We start from the raw sequence: 20,076 nt of genomic DNA on the forward strand, positions 1-20,076 counted from the left end.
CTGATTCTAGCAGTACTTTTGGCAAATTCTGATGCAAAATAGAACTGAGCAATGTAAAAAATAGTCAACATTTGGTGACATTCTTTTAAAAATGCCAAGGCAATCATTCAAGAAACATACTGTGTTCTAATAGTGTACTGACAGCACAATGCCATCTGTGTGTGATTTATCATAGATTCCCAATATCGTGTTTCTGAGCACTATGGCGGTGGGCAAGAAATATATAATATGACACTTCCCCTCAAATAGCTTCGAATCTATTTGGAAAAATAAAACAAGAGAATGGCTAAATGTTTAAAATTGAGAGAAGGGAAAAGTCGTGGTAAGATGGAATATTTAAAATGATAATTTTTGTTTTTGGAAAATGGATTATAGTTTGCCCACAATACAGGGCAGAATTCAGACCCACTGATGGAAGAAGCACAGTCAATTGAAGCAGATGAAATAGCATTAGTGAAGACAAAAATGTGAGCATGAATATCATGTGTTAGAGGACACAGGAGGGCAACAGCCAGAAGAGAATAGACCATTCTTAGTGGGGCGTGGTGGGGAACAAGGCTGAAGATGTAGATTAACAAAGGACTTAATACAATTGAATAATGCACCTAATGGAGAATCAATACAGTGTATGTTCTTGAGCAGTGGAATTAGATACTGACATCATTCTTCTGCAAAGATTAATCCGATTGATGCATTAAGATGATTGAAACAGGAGAGAGGCAAGAGTTAGAGAAAATAGAGATTTCCAACTCAGAACTACTGCTGAGAAAAAGGGAATGGAGAAGAATTTATAAATATAAAAGACATTTTAAGGAAGAAACAATTGAGCACTATGACTTAGCTGAAGAAAATGGAAGTGAAAATACAGTCAGCAATACACCAACCTTACAAATGACCAAATATCTATGAATAATAAAAACGTTCAGTGTGTTTCCTTAGCTCTGCCACCTTGACTGTTCAATAAATTTATTCATTAAAAGGTAATGTATCAATGTCCAGCCAGTATGTAGGAGGCTAGCAAATAACAGGAAAGTGGCCTCACCTGATGCTGCTCTGAGCCAAGGGAATGAGTAACCATTATGTTTTACAGACTGCCCTTCATGACTGTTAAACAGGGATCAAATCTTTTTCATTTAAGACATAAAGCACTGCAGTTTCCCAATGTTGATTCTTTTACCCTTGTGCAAAACCCCTTCTTTCTTTGAGTTTCCTGCCACACTCTATCCCTCTATCCCACAGCTGTCTTCTCCAATAATCTATTACTCTCGAAAAATGTGGAAGCATTGATACCTTAGACATCGCTTCCCTTACACTGAGATCTGACATGAGGGTCTGCTGCTTCTCTGAAATTTTGAACTCCAGCATACCTTTTTTTTTTTTTTTTTTTTTTTTTGCAGTGCACTGGCCTCTCATTGTTGTGGCCTCTCCCATTGCGGAGCACAGGCTCCGGACGCACAGGCTCCGCGGCATGTGGGATCTTCCCGGACCAGGGCACGAACCCGTGTCCCCTGCTTTGGCAGGTGGACTCTCAACCACTGCACCACCAGGGAAGCCCCTCCAGCATACCTTTGTATGACCACAATCTCTCATTCTTTGAATCTCTCTCACACCTGCATTCCTAAGGCCAGTAATTTCCTAATGATCATCAGCTACTTTTGCTTTCACCAGAAATACATAACATATCCTCAACTCCCTTGCAAACCTCCCGTGATACCACAAAGCAAAACTCCAATCCTGAATTTATGCCATAATCTACCACCTCCTCTTACCCACTTGAGATACAATATAAAAATGGCCATGCTCTTGTTGGCTCTTACTAAGACTAGATTTAAGAACAGAAAAGCTAGTTCCGTGACCTCCCGTGATGGGCCCCCCTCCCCCTCCCACTGTAGGCAACCCAGTTGCCCAGGGCCTGTGCAGTATTTCACTTGTTAACTGTATCAGACCTAGACTGAGTTTCAGTGACTAGGGGGTCGTGATTTCGGCCAGTGGACTTAACAGGAGGCAGCAGAGTGAAGAGTCTCCCCGAGGATGGCAACGCCCAGGGAAGCAACTGTGGCAGTCCTGCCCCTTTGCAGAGGCGCGCTGTATTGAGGCCATCACTCCCCGGGGTGTGGGATTGCAGGAGGGAGAACACCGAGCGCGCTGACTCCCCAGGGGCAGCTCGCGACGCACAACCTTCATTTCTCTCGTTCTTGGAGGGATGCCCTCCCAAAGAGGCACCACTGCAGTGCCTGGACTTGCCCCGCCCACCGGCTGCATGTAGGCGTGGCTGATGAGGAACCTCGCGAGACCTCAGTAACCCTCAGGCCTCTTTACGCGCCGGAAGGTTAGACGGAGGTTTCGGGAGGAGCGCTTGGGGGCCTGGCCTGGCCTGCCCGCTGCCAGAACGCGGAGTCTGCCGCAGCTAGGGGCCAGCAGCCTGGGTGGGAGAGACGCTCCGCCGCCAAGGGCTCGGTGGCAGAGCAGTTCTGCGGCTCTCTTCCTCCCTGTCTCCGGGCCTGGCGCGGGGTGCTAGTCGCCCCGAGCTTTCCCCGCACCAGCGTGCCTCCAAAAGCTCGCTTCTGCCCTGGCTACAACTCAGCGCCCCATGCTGGCTGGCACTTTTCTGCTGCTTGGAAGGAAAGAAGTAAGTGGAAGCCATGTGCCTGGCTTGGCCAGGCCGGAGGCAGATGCACCTGTCCGGGGAAGGGAAGGGGAAATGCGGGGCTTCTGGGGGCTGGATTGGCTTAGAAACATGTGCGGGGAGGGAACAGAGAACGAACCTCCTCCCCGGAGAGTCTTGGCCTGTGTTTGAGGTATTGGGCAGCAGCAGGCGTGTGAATTGGTCTGCACCTGGCTCTTACCTTGGGCCAGGCCCATGCAGAGAGGTAACCTGGCCAGACCCACGGTGGCCTGCCTGGGAAGGTGGCCCCCGCACCTGTGGGCCTGGGCTTCCCAGCGCCTCCCCAGGGCTTTCCTGTCAGTGCCAAGGAGCTTCCTCAACCAGCCTGGCCAAATTGCCACGTGCCATTTGCCAGCGTGTGGGAGCTCCGTGTGTGTCTGGGAGAGTGTTCGTAGAACTGGAGAGTCTCTTTCAAAACGGCCCCGGCAAGGGAAAGGAGTGCTCCCTCCAGCGCCCAGACAGCCTCGGCTGAGGAACCGGGCCACTGAGAAGTTTCTGTTCAGCTGGCCAACTTGTGTCATCAACTCAAAATAACAGAGATGGTCACGCCTGCTTGTAGCCCCCCATCTCCTCCCCGTCCCCCCGGTATTTGGTTCTCTATGATGATCTGGCCCATCTTCTTCCTGGAGGCCCAGTGACGTGTTCCTCTGTCAGCTTGCAAGGCAGCCACAGACTCAGTCTCCCCAAGTCAGACTTCTCTCTTTGTCCTGGGACTTCTCAGCATTCACAGAAGCTGCGTGCAGGGTGGTCAGGATGTGTGGGGCGGTTGGGGCCCTTTCCCATCCGCTACCTCAAGTCCAGCTCTCTGATGATCCCTTTGGCTGTAGCCTCCATCAGGGTTTTGCCGTTTGTGCCCGTTGATAACTTGCATGTTTTGTGAAGTGGACTCACAGCTGTGCACAGAGAGCAGGTTGTCAGTGGGGCTGGCGGAAGACCCTTTCCCCCTTTCCCAACCAAAGAGACTTCCTAGGATTTGTAGACGTCAATCCCGAGTCATCTGAAGGGGAGATGGGCAGGTGGGCAAGGGGAAAAGAAGGGTGGGCGTGGCCACCGGTGCTGGTTGTGGTAAATTGGGAGCAGGCATAAGGGAAGGTGTCCCGCAGGCAAGGCCCCGGACTACTGGGAAGGAGTGTCCTCATTGCACACCCTGCCCTGCCCTTTGTGGGGTGGTTAGGGTCTGTGAGAATGTGCGAGCCTTCCTCTTCTGTATATAGAGTGAGCCACTTGTGTGCTTGTTGCTGCTCTTGTGACATTTTTGTACACTGGTTTGCTACTTGTGGCAGGAAGAAACAAAACGAAAAGAGTCATTTCAAGCCAAGCTGTTGTTTTGGAAACCTGCTTTCTTTCGGTGTTGGTTTTGTATTATATTTGAAAGAATTCTTCGTTTCTATGGGTGTTAGTGTGGTAGAGAGAATCAGATGGTCTGACTTGTGATGTTTTCTGCTAGGAAATTCGCAGTGCCTCTGTCGTCGCGCCCTCCCGCACCCTAATCCTTCCTCATTCCCAGGGTGGGATTGCTATGCTCTGGGCAGACCCCTTCCATCACCTGCTCCCACAGTGGCTTCCTTTCGAACCGGTCTTGTGATCCCCCGAAACAGCTGCAAGGAAGAGTTATTTTTGCCAAGCTGGCTCTTGGGTGCTCTGTGCCCCACACCAATTTGGGACATTTTGTAATGTTTTCTCTGTTTTGTAAAACCTTTTGACTCTACCAAAATGGTTTCTGTGGTTACCTTTGGAAATAACTGGTCATTAATTTGTGTACTTAGCATTCTGAATTTTAGTCTGAGGTGTTTCTGTTGTTGAAGATCGCTGAATCAAAAGGAGCCCTCACCCTGGGACTTGCTGTTAAATGTTTCCTTCATTTACTGTTATTAAAAGATATATGAGGAAAAAAAAAAGAATAGACATGATCTTTAACCTCAGTGGAATCCTTATATCCAAGAATACATCTAGAGAAGAAAATAAAGCTGAATGTTTTCGACTTTTAGTATCTTTACCCACTATCTGAAAAAACCAAAAAACAAAAAGCAGCAAACTACCAATGGCTGTTTCTCTAATTACAGTGAGCCCTGCGTGTATGCGTGTTGATGTGTATACATTAGTGCGTGTTTCTTTCCAGGGGACAACACAGATTAAATAAAAGAGGAATCAATTTGCTTATTTTACTGTAAACCAATCCTCATTTCCTCAAACATCTTTTACTTAAGTTTCTGCCCCATGAATCTCTAGTTTTATGCAATATATTTTCCTTTTCCCCCTAAAATAAAAATGTCCCAAGGTTTTCCAGATTACATGTTGCAGTGCAAGCATTACAAAGGGATTTAGCACTTGCAAACTTTGCTCCGCTGTTTAGCAAAATTTTAGATAAATGAAAAAAATAAAGATAAGTGTTAGGTCCTATGTGCATATTTATTTGTGGATTACACATTATACGAAATGAAAATATAAAGATAAGAAAGGCACTTCAAATGTAGCATCATATTTATACTTGTCTGTACCATTCTGAGAATTACAATATTCTTTTACTTAAGAAAGCCAAAATCCCAACATGTTTCCTTGATTCTCTCATCAGAAGGGATTAGCATACAAGTTTTCTTGACCTGAAAAGTAACCTTTAGCTGACAAATGCATGTAAGGAAATGAAAACCAGCAGTGTTTCTACTCTTATCCATTTTTTTCTGATCTCTTCTGATGTAAAAACATTTCCGGGTTCAAAAAACTATTGTTTTATATCTGCATATGTTAAGGAAAGCTTTAAATAATTGAGGTGTTTCCTGAAGTGAGCATACATGTAAATTTAAAATTTAAGGCTAAGCAATAAAATATTCTCTCTGAATTAAAGTGAACTTGCTGACATGATTCATTAAATCCTTAAAAATAATTCAAACTTCAAGAATTTATACTAATGAATATTTCCCATATAGCTTGCAAATTAAGTTGGAAAAGTCTACAAAGAAATGGCTATCAATATAGAAATGCTGATAAGGCATGCAGATTCATGATTTTACTATAAAAGTTCATTAACACATGAACTATACATGGTTGTATATGTTTTGAGTATATAATTAGGAACCTCACAAAGCCAGTGATTTCACACAGGTAGATTTTCCATTTTTCTAAATGTACCCTTAAATTCCCCAAGACATACATTTATTGAAACAAAGTGTTACCAAAGGAAGAAGCAGACAATGTAAAGATCAGAGATGGATTTCTCAGAAATACCAAAGCTTCATGCAGTTTTGTCACCTTTCATTTGGCTTAATGACACCAGCCAAATAAAGTCAGCCTCATGAATGGTTCAAAAAGCAATTGAACAGTGTCAAGAAGTTAGAAATTCCATGGAGACAGGTACTATATACTTATTCTCTAAGTAATAATTTTCCCAGAAAAAAATACTTTCCTTTTTGCATAGTTATAAATTATTCATTTTAATTTGATTTAGATATAACAATATTTATAAATCTGAAGATATTAAATTGGTTATAAAAATTAGCTTTTAAAGAGATTTTTAAATTTCTTAGTTAAGATAATGATGTACAGAGATGTGGATAATGTGAGTTTCCCTAGATCAAGCAATTTGTAGTTAAGAAGAGGAGATATCTTTTTCTTCCAGGGAAAAAAGAAAAAGATATTTATTAAATGCTGGGGTTTTTGTTTTTGTTTTTGTTTTTTGCGGTACGGGGGCCTCTCACTGTTGTGGCCTCTCCTGCTGCGGAGCACAGGTTCCGGACGCGCAGGCTCAGCGGCCATGGCTCACGGGCCCAGCCGCTCCGCGGCATGTGGTATCTTCCCGGACCGGGGCACAAACCCGTGTCCCCTGCATCGGCAGGCGGACTCTCAACCACTGTGCCACCAGGGAAGCCCTAAATGCTGGGTTTTTAATAGGACACTGGCTAGGCATTATATGCTTATTTTTGTAACTAAAGTGACTGAAACTTAGGTAACTATCCAAAAATTATATGGTTGGTGAACAGGAGGAGTAGAGTTTTGAATTCAGGGTTGCTTGACCCTGAAGACTATAGTCCTTCCACTATAGCAGATTTCCTCTTACTTCTGCTGCTTTTCTGTGATACTACAGTATATGTAATTCAGAAGTATTCATTGTACAATTTATTAAATAACAAATGCACACAGATTTATGATGAATATGTTATACACTAGGACAACATTTTGTGAAAGCAAATTGGCAATAAGCATCAGATACCTATAAAAGTAATTGGGGACAAACTTTCTGGAAACTTCCTACCCCAATACATTGGAAGGGCCTGCATGTTACTGGACACAGCTAGAACCAGGTGCATGCATGTAGTTAAAAAAAAAATATTCAATGACACTTGTTAATGATGGTAAAGAAGACTTTTTTCAAAGGATAGAAGTAGAAACCATGGCACTAGGGTCTTGCAGTGGGAGAGAAAGGCTGGGCTCAACTCCAAATACAGCAAGGGTAAGTGGGAATTCACCACCAAGAGCAGGATGTGGGTCATTGTATGGAAAATTATATGGAAACAACAGTGGTAAGGGGAAATTCTGCCCAAACCACCCTACAGAAGTCTTGCTGAAGGCGGGGTAGGGTGATCCAACATCAACTGAGGGATGATGAAGGATGAGGAACCCAATGAGATATCAAAGGTGATCGGATATGGAGGATGAAGAATTCTAGCTAAACCAACTTAGCAGGGTTCTCGCTAAAACTGGGCAATACAGAGACAAACATGGAAGTCTAAGAGTAGAGACCTAATTGAGAAAGTTAAGGACAGCCTGAGTAGAGTTTGGTAGAGGAGAGAACCTTTGTCGATGCCTTTGGGACTTGTTTGTTCCACCTTTTCTTTCTGTTCTTTGTGTCTTGGCGTCTCTGAAACCTGCTTTCTCCACAAGGCTGGAACGGTGGTCACCAGCAGCTCTGGGTACAGTTTTTCAAGGTGAAACAAAATCAGTTTTCGGCCACCCCCCCCAGCTCCCACGATTCCCACTTATAAAGCTTTTTGGAAAGTAGCCTAATCTGCCGTGGACCATGGGACTGTGCCCTGGATGAATCACAACTGAGCAAGGGTACAGAGAACTATGATAGGCTATGCTTGTATCAGGTGCTCATCCTTCAACCAGTCACTGTTGCCAAGAAAGTACAAGCATGTAAACAACAAAAAAGCCTGCTGCCTTCAAAACACTTTCCTCAATACTGGGAAAGGGTACTGTCCTGGAAAAATAAGACAATAAGTATATCTAACATACTCCGAAATATTTCCTCACTTGCTTAAACAAATTCAAATGTGTTCCAATCATTGTGGCCAAAACAGTTTAAATTATGAAATCAAAATATTTGTATTATGTATGACAAACTATACTAAAGAAGGAATCTAAATGAAAGATATTTTTCCCTCATCCTCATAATTACCCAATCTTCAGATAGTTGTCGACTCCTCCACAGTCAAGGTGAGATCCAATGCAACCTCCAGGCCTGGGCTTGATTGTCTCAGGGAAATCCCACAGTGATTAGTTCACTGACTCAGACCTAAGTCAATCAGTGAATGGCCTTCTGCCAGCCACAGGGCTCAGGTACCAGGATTAAAATAATTCATGAGGGTGAACTTGGAGAGTTTTTCTGGGGATGACAGGAAAGAAGTCTTCTGAGTTTTTGTGAGAGAGAAATCAGGGGGAAAAAAATTCTCTGCTCTGCCACACATCTTGATTTGTGGACATGTGAAGCCTGGTACTGCTAGCGGCATTTTGTGACCATAAAGGAAGCTGGTCCTGTGGCTAAACCCGTGAAGGGCACAGCTGAGGAACTGCAGAGAAATGAAACCAGCACCATTGTATTAAAGAGAACTGAAGTTCGTTCTGCCACTGGGTATCCACTGGGTAAACAAATTTATTTGTAGCCTTTTCTTCTGTTATTTATACTGCAAAACATCCTGAGACATGAAACTCTAATTACAATATCATTACAACCGATATAAATGCTCAACCAAAGGGGAATGGAGAATAAGTTTTAAAATATCCACTCAGAGAACTATTTTGTTTAGTAACATTAAGTGGTATTATCATGAAGACTATGTAGCAATAGGTTACTGTTAAGGTTAAAAATAAATTGTTTACATTTTATTACCTAAACTATCGGTCAGCATCTGGCAGTCATATTGTGTATCACATATAGTCTGACATTAACACAGTTAGGCTTCAGAGGTCTGACATCATTGGGATGAGATATTCCACAAAAGGGGCTACCCAGAATACTCATGCTTTATTTTTAAAATAAACTAAGTGTTTTTATGGGAATGTTTGTATGATGTGTTAAATACTTCCTGTCTTATTGGAGGAGAGCACATAACAATGTTTCTTAATGACTCTGTGTCATCATTGTGCATATCAATTTGTAGTGTATAGTAAAGTAATTATTTGAGGAGACGTTTGCCTCAAGATGCTATGCCTTTTAAAGTCTTGGGTCAGTTTGTTGTATTTACTTTTTATAATTACTTTGTGTATTTTATGGTTTCTCTGACTTGTCCCTCTCCACCAGCCTTTCAGCTGTCATTTCTTGCTGCTCTTTGATGGCCTGCCAATATAGTCATGCCCCCTTCTGATTTTCTGCTTCTAACCTGTTTTGGATTAGAAAGTCAAATAGGCACACTTTTTAGAACCGTGTTTAAAGAAGTCAAGACTTTTTAGTAAGAAATTTGTCTAACATACCAAGTTCTGGAACAGAACATTGAGTTCTTTTGTTTGGACTGTACAAATCAAGACAGGATCAGGAAGAACTTTCGCACCGTTTTCTAATTACAAAATAAAGAGCTCACTTGTGTGTGGAAGGAATTCTTCTGTTAAATCTCTTAAAATTAATGGGATTGTTTTGAACAATATTTACATTCAGTTAATTTGATTTCGCCCTGAAGTAGGCTTGTTGCCACGTGACATATAAATTTTAGATCTGTGATGAGTCTTCAGCTAAAAAGCTCATTAGTCAAGATGACATGATTCTTCAGTTTACCTAGCGCACACCAGCTTCAGTGGTGTTCCTTAGTTGTGCCTAGCTAAGGACGGAGCTGGTCTGTTATCAGTACAATGTTTTTGTAGTGCTGGGGTTTCCTATGTGAAAACATCTAAGTAAACATGTTCCTTTCCTGTCTCTAAAATTACACATTTATTCCGCTGAATGGGTTTTTGAAAGAAAAATGAACTATTGACTAAATATTTTTAAAATCTGCAGTACTTTCAATTGACTTTATCTTGAGTCTCAATGGATAGTATTTATTATGACATCAATTTGAAGCACCAAGAAGACCATATGGAAATGATGCCTAAAATGTTTTCTTGATGCTTTAAATACAGTTATTTTTATAGTTATCTTTAATGTATTTACTTTGCTTAATAGCGGCTTTTAGCCATTATTCATCCATCAGCTAAGGCATATAATGTACTGTTTTGTGTAACAGTGTCATTAGAAGCAAATCTTTACTATCTTAATTTGCTAACTCCAGTTTTGCAGTTTTTAACTGCAAATGGATATTTTTAAATAGGATCATAGAGAAAACATTTCACTTGGAGAAATTATGCCGGAAGTACTTAAAATAAATATCTCAATTTTCCTTTTTCAAGAAGGATGAAACTTTGTTTTGAGAAGTCTCATAAAGTTTGAGCCTCTAAACACAAAAAAGGAGGGGGAAGATTCTAGAGCTCTGGTTTATAAGGAAGGTATTTGCTTCATGGGAAATTTCCCTCAGACTCAGTCCATATGGATTATCCTTTTAAATGTTTTCATCAGTTTAGCCTTTCTGCCTTGGATTGAAATGAGCCTAACCCTTGAATGTTGCTGAATTTATAGCTCTAGTAAAACAAACTCTTCTGGCATTTCCTACACACAATTGGGTTTCTTAGCTGCTAGAAAGATTTGAGCTACATTTGCTTCATTATTAAAGACATACGATGCCTGTCGTACAGATTTCCCCTTGGGCAACAGAGCTGATAAAAGAATAAAGAATTTCAAGAATCTGTATGTATCTCGAAAATAAGTCCCAAAGTATCTTTCTTTCATTTTTTTTAAGTTGTAGGAAAGCTTGCAAAATAATTTCCATTTTTATTTAGCTTTGTACTTATTGTGAAGCTGTGTGAGAATACAGCATTTACCAGATGAAATTATTTACCTTATGAAATAAACATATGTTATTTTACCTTTTTGGCCACAGTTGGTGATGATAATGAGACCTTCCTAAAAATGGGAATTTGATGTCAGTCCTAATCAGAATCCTGACTGCAGGTATAATATTATTCCAAAGGGAGCAAATGTGGTTTACTCTGAGTGTTTCACACTCTTCAACTCCTGAACACTCTTGAACACTTTGTTCATCCCAGGTAAAAATTTTTGCACAGTCGGTTGTGAAGTGTTTAAGGGTGACAACTTACATCCATCCTAATGCCTTAACGTCAGTCCAGTGGTTCTGTGATCAGAATGTCATTGTATTAAATCTGTCAAATTGCCAGGCCCCTTGCAAGCAACTTGGAAACAGAGCATGCAAGCTGCAATGAGGTACTTTGTGTTTGTATGTCAGGGGAAAAAGGCAATCTTAATCCAGATGTGCTCTCATGCACTGGGCTGCGTAGCTTCCTGCAGGTATATCAGATGGCCAAAAGACTCCTTTTGTTAGTGCAAAGGATGGCAGCTGAAATAAAGAGGGGGGATGGACAAGGGTAAGACATCTGCTAGAAATCAGCCTTGAAGCAGGAGCTGGCAGTGTTGCAGAGCAGTTTTTCAGCTTCTGCAGAGTTGGCCATTGACAGACTTGGATCTAAATGTCACAGGGGAAAAAAGCACATTCTAGAATTTAGCACTGAGTCCTTTAACCGTCTAAGTCGTAGGTGATAGACCTATAGAAAGAAATTGTTATAGCTATACAGATAAAGTGCTATAGTTGTAACTGTAAAAATATGTTATCAATAAATACAGAATTTTATTCATGATATGGTCTCCAAATTTGCAGAAATCCCTTTGGGTCCCAGCCATGAGCCAGTACGTCATGCTCATAGTAAGTGTTCAGTAAGTACTTGTTAACATAACAATTTCAAATTACTGCTCAACTTGTCTTGCCCAAGTCTATCGAACGATTGGCTATAGAAAATGCATTTCTTTCTTTCTTTCTTTTTTTTTTGTGGTACGCGGTCCTCTCACTGTTGTGGCCTCTCCCGTTGCGGAGCACAGGCTCCGGACGCGCAGGCTTAGCGGCCATGGCTCACGGGCCTAGCCGCTCCGCGGCATGTGTAATCTTCGCGGACCGGGGCACGAACCCGTGTCCCCTGCATCGGCAGGCGGACTTTCAAACACTGCGCCACCAGGGAAGCCTGAAAATGCATTTCTTAACTTACTTTTTGTCTAAGTATAAGGCTGAAGTAGACTCTAAAGAGAAAGTATATAACAGACCTTTTAGTTTTATAGGGGAAGAAATTTGGGCCCATAGAAGTAGAACATTTTGGTAAAAGTCACAGAGAAGGTTACAGAAGGCTGGACTAAAAATTAGGTCTCTTAAACCTCAGTATTGTGCTCTCCACTCTTTAAATAATTGGAATGCATCCATATTTTTGACTATGCTAAGGGATTAGAGAATAATTTTTATATATTATTCTGAAAATAATAAACAATGTTTATTGAGCATATTATTTGACAGGCACTATTCTTTTTTTTTTTTTTTTCTTTTTGGCTGTACGCGGGCCTCTCACTGTTGTGGTCTCTCCCGTTGCGGAGCGCAGACTCCGGACGTGCAGGCTCAGCGGCCATGGCTCACGGACCCAGCTGCTCCGCGCCATGTGGGATCTTCCTGGACCGGGGCACGAACCCGTGTCCCCTGCATCGGCAGGTGGACTCTCAACCACTGCGCCACCAGGGAAGCCCGACAGGCACTATTCTTTATATAAATTATTTCAGTAAATCCTCAACAATCCTATAAAGTAACATTATTTCAATTTTACAAGTAATATTACATACATAAGGAATATTTATATGTTTATTCCTATATATAAATATGTATGTCTGTTTCTATCTCTGTCTCTCTCTCTCTCTTTCTCTCTCATCTATCTGTTTTTGTGTCTACAAAAAATAAGTAAATGCAGAACTGATTAAGCACATGTGTAGTCTACGTAAGAAGACTCACTCAATTTCTCTCCATAAAACAACACAAATGGCCAGAAGTTAAGCTTAAGCAAAGAACAATCAAAATGCTAGGATTGAACAACAGTATCTCAGAATATACAACACCTTTATTTCAAAGACAAACAAACAAGCAATACAAATACATGTAACTTACTGTCTACCTAGCATTTTAGCAAATATACACACATTTCCAAATATTATTATTAAAGATCTTTATTATGCTAAAAATTCTCAGTTGAGTCTTGGAAAACTAAGCCAAGATGTAACTGGGGAAAATGGAAAGTTTTGTAACATTAAGAAGTGTGATCGTAGTTGTCTTTGTGGATCCACAATAGAAAATATTTACATAATCACAGTGAGACAAACAGTAAATATGCTGAATCAAATACTGTAAAATAACTCCATTCAGTTACTGGGAATGGAATATGGGCGGTGGTAACAGAAAAATGGAAAGCCCAATCTTCAATCATTATGACAGGCAGGTAGTAGATACTGTAAGTAGATTATTGAACAGTTAACTCAGTGGAGTAAAAACAAGGGGAAAAGGTAATTATTTTCCCATTACTGTGTTTAAACCTGCTCTGTCAGATCTCCTTCACCTTCCCCTAAGAAAAAGCAAACTGTGACTTCTTTTTAGGTACATGTCCAGACCACTCCAACTTAAACCTTCAGTATCATCTCTAGTTGATAGTTTTCCGCCTCCTCCAAGGTCAGGCTGTCCTGAACTAGGCTCAGAGACCTGCACTGGAGTATCATAGGATCTGTCCTTTCACTGACCCCCAACTCTCTCCCATCCTCCATACTTCCTGGCTTCTTGGTTAGGGGGGGATGAAAGGGGTGAAGAGCTTAGGGCAAAAGTGGCAAAGGTCTTATGTCATTGATACTTTTGTATTTCAGTCACTGGTATCTCCTATGTGGTAGGTATTGGCAGGCTGGCTCTCTTGGAGATCACGTTAGAGGTTTTCTGGGGGGTCTGCGGTTATCTCCAACCTGAACGGTTGCCTATATTGAATAACGTGCTCTTTGGTGATGTGACCTGACCCCTACAGACTGGACACCATCTGTACCTGGTACAGAATAGTCATTCTGAGGTGTCCTTTGTATTCCTTCCTTGATTTTGTGTGAGATCCCTGTTCTTAAGAGCTCTGCCTTCTTATCTCTTCATCTATTTCCTTCCTTGCTTGAAGCACATCTTGAAAGAGCTTCCTATGAAAGGCCGCTTCAGAATTAGATTGTTTGACTTCTTCCATGTCTGAAAATGGTTCTTTTCTACTTGCTCACTTTATTAACCAGTTTACTGAGTGTAATTTTAGGTTGAAAGCCTTTTCCATCAGAAATGTGAATGTGGTAATCCCCCATCTTCTCGAGCAGGAAGGAAACAGAGAAATGGCATGAGGACTCGAGCTCTGGCTTCTTTGGTTTCAATCTTACTCCTGATTCCTGCCAGGACTAACTATATTTTTCACAGAGAAAAATTCAGCTTTTCCAATCCTATAAAATTTGATTACTTGATTTGTAGGCATCGTAGATTACTAGTCACAAATGGCAATCCATGGCCTTAAGGTCTTTTTGGTTTTTTTGACACTTAAAAAAAATATTGTTAAGCACATACATTTTTATTTTTCACTGAAGAAAAACTTAAATATAAGGAAATGCAAAGATCTTAGATACATAGTTCAATGAATTTTGAAAATGTATACTCCCATGTATTCAACGCCCCGCTCAAGGTCACGAATACCTTCAGTTCTCTTCAAATTAATCCCTACCTGACATAAGCAACCACTGTTCTAACCTTACCATCATAAGTTAGTACTTTATTTTTTTTTTAACATCTTTATTGGGGTATAATTGCTTTACAATGGATAAGTTAGTATTTTTATAGTCTTCTTCTCTTGCCAATTTATCTAAGTCAGAAATAATAAAAGCATTAAGTGTTTACTACTACACCCCAAAAGCTCTGTCTCCTCACTGCAGAATGATGGCTCTTCATTGCTACCCATCTTATAGAATCTAAGTCAAAAAGAGTATATCAACCACAGTTTTCTGTTTCCTTTTCTCCTTTTTCTATCTAAGGTAAGACAGTTGGGAGAGTAAGTGAATTGGTGCAGGAAGATATTTTAATTTGGGAAGAAAAAAGAAAGCCCTTGGATATGGTTGAGCCTGAAATGCAAGTGATATTATTAGGGATAGGGTTAGGGTTAAGCTAAGTGCCATGATGGGTGTGCTTCAGAGCAACTATCTACTCCTGAACTTTACAGAAATGGAACTGTATTGTATGTAATCTTTTGTGTCTCGTTTTTCTTTGCTCAACATAGTATTTTTAAGGGATTCATTCATTGTGTTGAGTGTATCAGTTGTTTATTTTTTAATATTAATATTATTGTTGAATAGTATTCTAATATATGACTATACCACACATTGTTTTTATGTATTCCTGCTAAGCAACACTTAACCTGTTTCCACTTTGGGGATACAGTTGACTAAAACTGCTATAAACTTTATGAGCTTTTGTGTATAAAATAGATTTTTTTTATTTCTCTTGGTAAGTATCTACAGAAGGAATTTCTTTGGCATAGGTAAATTAATGTTTAGCTTTATAGGAAATGCCAAACATATTTCCAAGGTGGTTCTACTGTTTTACCCTGTCACCAGCCATGTGTGAGTGTTCTAGCTGCTCTACATCCTTGCCAGCGTTTGGTCTGATCAATTCCTTCAAGATTTTTCTAATTGATGTGACGTGGTATCTCATTGTGGTTTTAATTTGCATTTCTCTGGTGACTAATGATATCGAGGATCTTTCCATGTGCTTATTCTTTTGTGAAGTATCTTTCAATATTTTACCCATTTAATATTTTGTTTTTCTGTTATTGAGCTGTAGGAGTTTAGATATTCTGGATTCAAGTCATTTGTTAGGTATACGTATTACCAATATTTTTCCAGCCTTTTCATTTTCTTGATGAACAGACATTTTTAACTTAAAGTCGAATGTATTGTGTTTTTTCTCTCTTGTCAATGCTTGTTTCGCCTTTTCTCAGAAATTTTTATTTACCCAAGGTTCCAGGAAATATTTGTCCATGTTTATCTCTAGAAATGTTATAGTTTTGGTTTAATGCTCTAGGTCTATGAACATCTTGAATTAATTTTTATTGTGAGATAATGAATAAAGTTAATATTTTTTCATACTTTTATTCCATTTTTTCAGATCATTTGTTGATAAGACTTTTCATTTCCTATTGAATTGGTTGACTGTGCCTTGTGAGAAAGCAGTCTATTTCTGGATTTTCTTTTCTCTTCCACTAATCTATTTGTCTATCATTCTACCAACATTGCCCTATCTTGATTACTGTAGCTTCATAGCAACAAGCAAACAAACAAGAACAGTATATTTTTCCTCATTCCTGCTTTCTGGTGTGCCACATTTGGACACATGCTTGGTCTTTCTTTAAGGACATAGGATAAAAGATTTAGCTGTCTTTACATTTTTATACCTAGTAACCTAAAATTCCAACTACAGTGGGCACATCACCAGACTCCTAAAATATAGCAAGAGATAATTTGACTATTTACTTCGTTAGTGCATAATAGGTAACATCAGTGATCTCCTGGGGTAGACAGATTCAAGCTTTCTCATATCCCACTTTGACTCAGTCAATTCAAAATTTTATACTTTACCCCACTTGCAAGTACCAGTTTTTACAAATTTGAATCTTTAAACTTCAAGTGACAGGCTCGCAATTATAAGCTTGCTTAAAATAATAATAAATACAAAAGGTATTATTAGTTTATATAACAGAAAAATCCAGAAATAAGAGAGCCAGCTTTAGGAAGAGTTATATCCAAAGAGTATCAACAAGTGTTCCTCGGTCTCACCCCTGTCCCCCACCCCTCTTCCCATCTTTTATTCTCTATGTTGGCTTCATTCTCAGGCAGGCTCTCACCATACAGAGGCTGTTGGCAGCTCTTGGCTTATTAACTTAGCTTCTCTTTCCATGGATTTCTAAAAGAGTCTAGGGCTTAACTCCCTGGCTCAACTAGGGTCATATAACGGTCCTTGAGCTATTCGTTGTAAATGTGTTTGGCTGGGTATAGCTACTTCCCACCCCTCAGAGCAGGATGGAATGGGGCCAGATTTACCTGAATTACTTTGCAAAGAAAAATAGAGTTCTTAATTGCCAAAAAAAGAAAGGAAAATACACGCTGAGAAGACAAAAACAAGAGACTGTTACTACAGTTCAGAGATATCAGAGTTGAATTAGATGACCAGGCTGAAGTCCTTATTTTTAAAAGAAGTCTCATTTCATAACTTTTCATTCTACCCTTTACCTTCTGTCCCAGGGAACAAAGACACCCAGTTTCTTCTTGCAACATAACTCAAGGAGTCTTGAATATAAAGTGATTCCTCAAAGTTTATCAGAAAACACTGAAGCCTTATCATGTCTGTCTTATCAAAACTTCTGACACAGGACTTCCCTGGCAGTCCAATGGTTAAGACTCCGTGTTCCTGTTGCAGGGGGCACAGGTTCGATTCCTTAGTTGGGGAACTAAGATTCCACATGCTGCATGGTGTGGCCAAAAGATTTAAAAAAAAAAAAAGAAAGAAAAAACTTTTGACACATGTGGTTGGATATCACACAATGTATATCTTTTGACTTTTCAATAGCGTTTCCTGGCCACTAATGATAGTCGTGTGGATGCATTGCTGTGCTATAAGCAGTTCTAGGCTGGGTTCACTAATTTATAATGTAATTTCTCTGAAAGAAATTTTAGATAAAATAATTGGCATTCTGATCTCTGAAAGTATGCTTCATTTTTATAGTGATTAAAAAAGTCCATTTAGCTGATTTGTCAGCCTTGTAAGAACTTGCTGTTAGAACCTCATCAGAGTTCTTTGGAGAAGGGTCATTTATATGGGTAAAAGGGGAGGAGAGTTTAAATCTTTTTAATAGTTTTTTAGTCTCTGATACAAATCACCTGAAGTCCACATGTAAATTATCTTCAACATTACCTCAAGATTAAGCAAGCTTGTTTTAACATCACCATTTGACCTCTGGGAAAAATGGGTTTACATTTCTGTGGATCAATGTGGCTACGACAATATGTCACTGTCCTCAGGATACTCTAAGTGTTATTTTCTAATACCACTGCCTAATAGAGACATGCTAGAAAATGAATCATCACACACTTCAATAACCATCTTTGTTTAGTTTTAAGAACTTGCCTTCCTAATTTCATAGTCAAGGCCTGAGAGTCCGGGGATAAATTGGACACCACTCCAGATGGTGGATTAAGCAATCCATTCTACTTGGCCAGCATTTAGCTCAGAGACCAGCCAACTTAATTATCCTCTACTTACTTGTATAGTTACTTCACCTTAGCCCCTTCTAACTCCAGAATGCATCATGATATGACAGAACTTTCTGGAAAACTCATTTCTCTTATGGCCATTAGTGTGTGTTTTTTCAACCTCCTCCTTGCTTGCCCTCAGCATCTGTTTACAGTCCTTTGGCCCCTTTCATATTAGCCAGTTATTTTGCAGAGGGCCCCTTTCCCTCTCCTTTGTTGTTGAAAACATCACTTTACATCTCTTTACCTCTTTCTTATTATTTTAAGTATATTTCTAAATATTATAAACCTGAAGATAATTTTTCAATGAGATGTTATCGAGATGAATACTCACCCTCATGCAAGCTGTTTCTCTCTCTCTTTTCCCCAGTACCTCTGCACTAGCCTTCACAGATGGTTCACCTGTCAGAGGGAAATAAGAGGAAGGGCTTCTAGTAGGAAACTGGGTGCAACCCTTGTAATCCCAATGGAGTGTCCAGGTGAAGGAAAAGAGGAAGCAGAGATTCTCAGTCACCTCTTGGACCTCTGTGGTCTGTGGTTCTCCCGATTTCTTTGGTCCCTGCTTTTTTGTGGCTGCCTTGGGGTTCTTCCAGGCATCTAACACAAAGATTCCTAAGATCTCCCCCTGATAATTGCTTCTTCTTTGATGTCCTGAGTTTCCCAGGACCTGCCACTGACAAAGTGGCCTTGTCCTGTTCGCTTTTATGCAATATTGCTTTCTAGTTCCTGTAGCTCTTAGTCAATTCATTGGACTAGTTGTCCAAAATGAAACAGAAAGCATTTTTGCTTGTTTATAAAATATTTTCTTATAGGTTACATGCAGGCATTCCATTATCCTATCACTAAACTTGATTGTTTCTCTATTATGTGTCATTATCCATATAAGAAGTAGTATGAAACAGTGGGTAGAGATTATAGGTCTTGGTGACAAGCTGCCTAAATTCAGGTCCTAACTCCAGTCATCACCAGGTGTGTGACCTTAGAAAAGCTATTTAATCTCTCTGTGCTTCAGTTTCTCGACCATAAAATAAATATAATAGTAATACCAAATCAAAGGTTATTGGAAGGACTTAGTGTCTACAACCCTTGTCTAAAGCCCTTGAGACTGGATGTACCCTAGAATTAAGACATTTTTATTTTTTAAAGAAAGGCTAAATGGAGTATATGTAATATATTATACAATACCCATGACAGAGTTTGAGCAGTATAGACAAACATATTAACATTTCTGCAGGAAAGTATATGGATATTCACACTAAGTTGAATAAAAAAAAAGCTGAGAAACAGCTGCATAGCAGTTCAGGTAACGTTTTTCCATCAAATGACTTTAAGCCAGGTCAGGTGTTGCTGTCCACTGAGTCATGAAAAAACGTGTGTTTCAGCTGGAATTTCCTGAGTACAGTGTTTAGCCAGGTGTTTAGTACACAGTAAATTCTTCAGGCATTGTCTATTATTACTAGTATCGTTATTCTGTAAATACATTTACTGAGTGCCTACCATGTGCTATTAATTTTGTCATATGTTATTGTCATATGTCATATGGAGGTGCTTGATTGAGGTCAGAGCCCTTTCCTTCTTCTCAGGCTCTGATTAATTAATACCTTTTTTTTTTTTTTTTTCTAAGACTGAATGAAACCTTCAGAACTTGAAGAGACAGGTGCCAGTCAGAAGATTTTTTTCTAACAAAATTTTTAAAATTTCCTCCTCCAGATAACCTTAAGATTCAGATATGGACCACAATGGTTTATTTTTTAAATTTTTTACTGATGTATAATTGACAAAGTTGTAAGATGTATGAGGTGTACAATGTGATGATTTGATATATGTATATAGCAGTATGAAACAATTCCTCTTATCAAGTTAATTAACACATGTATCACCTCACATATTTAGTTTTTTTATGAGAACATTTAACTTCTACTCTCTTAGAAAATTT

The 20,076-nt window shown here is 39.8% G+C and overlaps 1 protein-coding gene across 1 annotated transcript in view; it reads left to right on the forward strand.

Moving 5' to 3' along the window:
* Positions 1-202: 202 nt before the first annotated feature.
* The window catches only part of LOC307186397 (uncharacterized protein), a gene marked incomplete at its 5' end in the record, with an annotated part of 311,829 nt that continues 291,955 nt past the window's right edge, over positions 203-20,076 (forward strand). Inside the window, 2 exons of the mRNA XM_079921452.1 lie at positions 203-208; positions 2,335-2,629. Coding sequence (XP_079777578.1) covers positions 203-208; positions 2,335-2,629 — 301 coding nt within the window. The remainder of the gene's footprint in view (positions 209-2,334; positions 2,630-20,076) is intronic.

The sequence above is a fragment of the Stenella coeruleoalba genome (assembly GCF_951394435.1).
Source record: "Stenella coeruleoalba genome assembly, chromosome: 5".
Taxonomy (NCBI): Eukaryota; Metazoa; Chordata; class Mammalia; order Artiodactyla; family Delphinidae; genus Stenella; species Stenella coeruleoalba.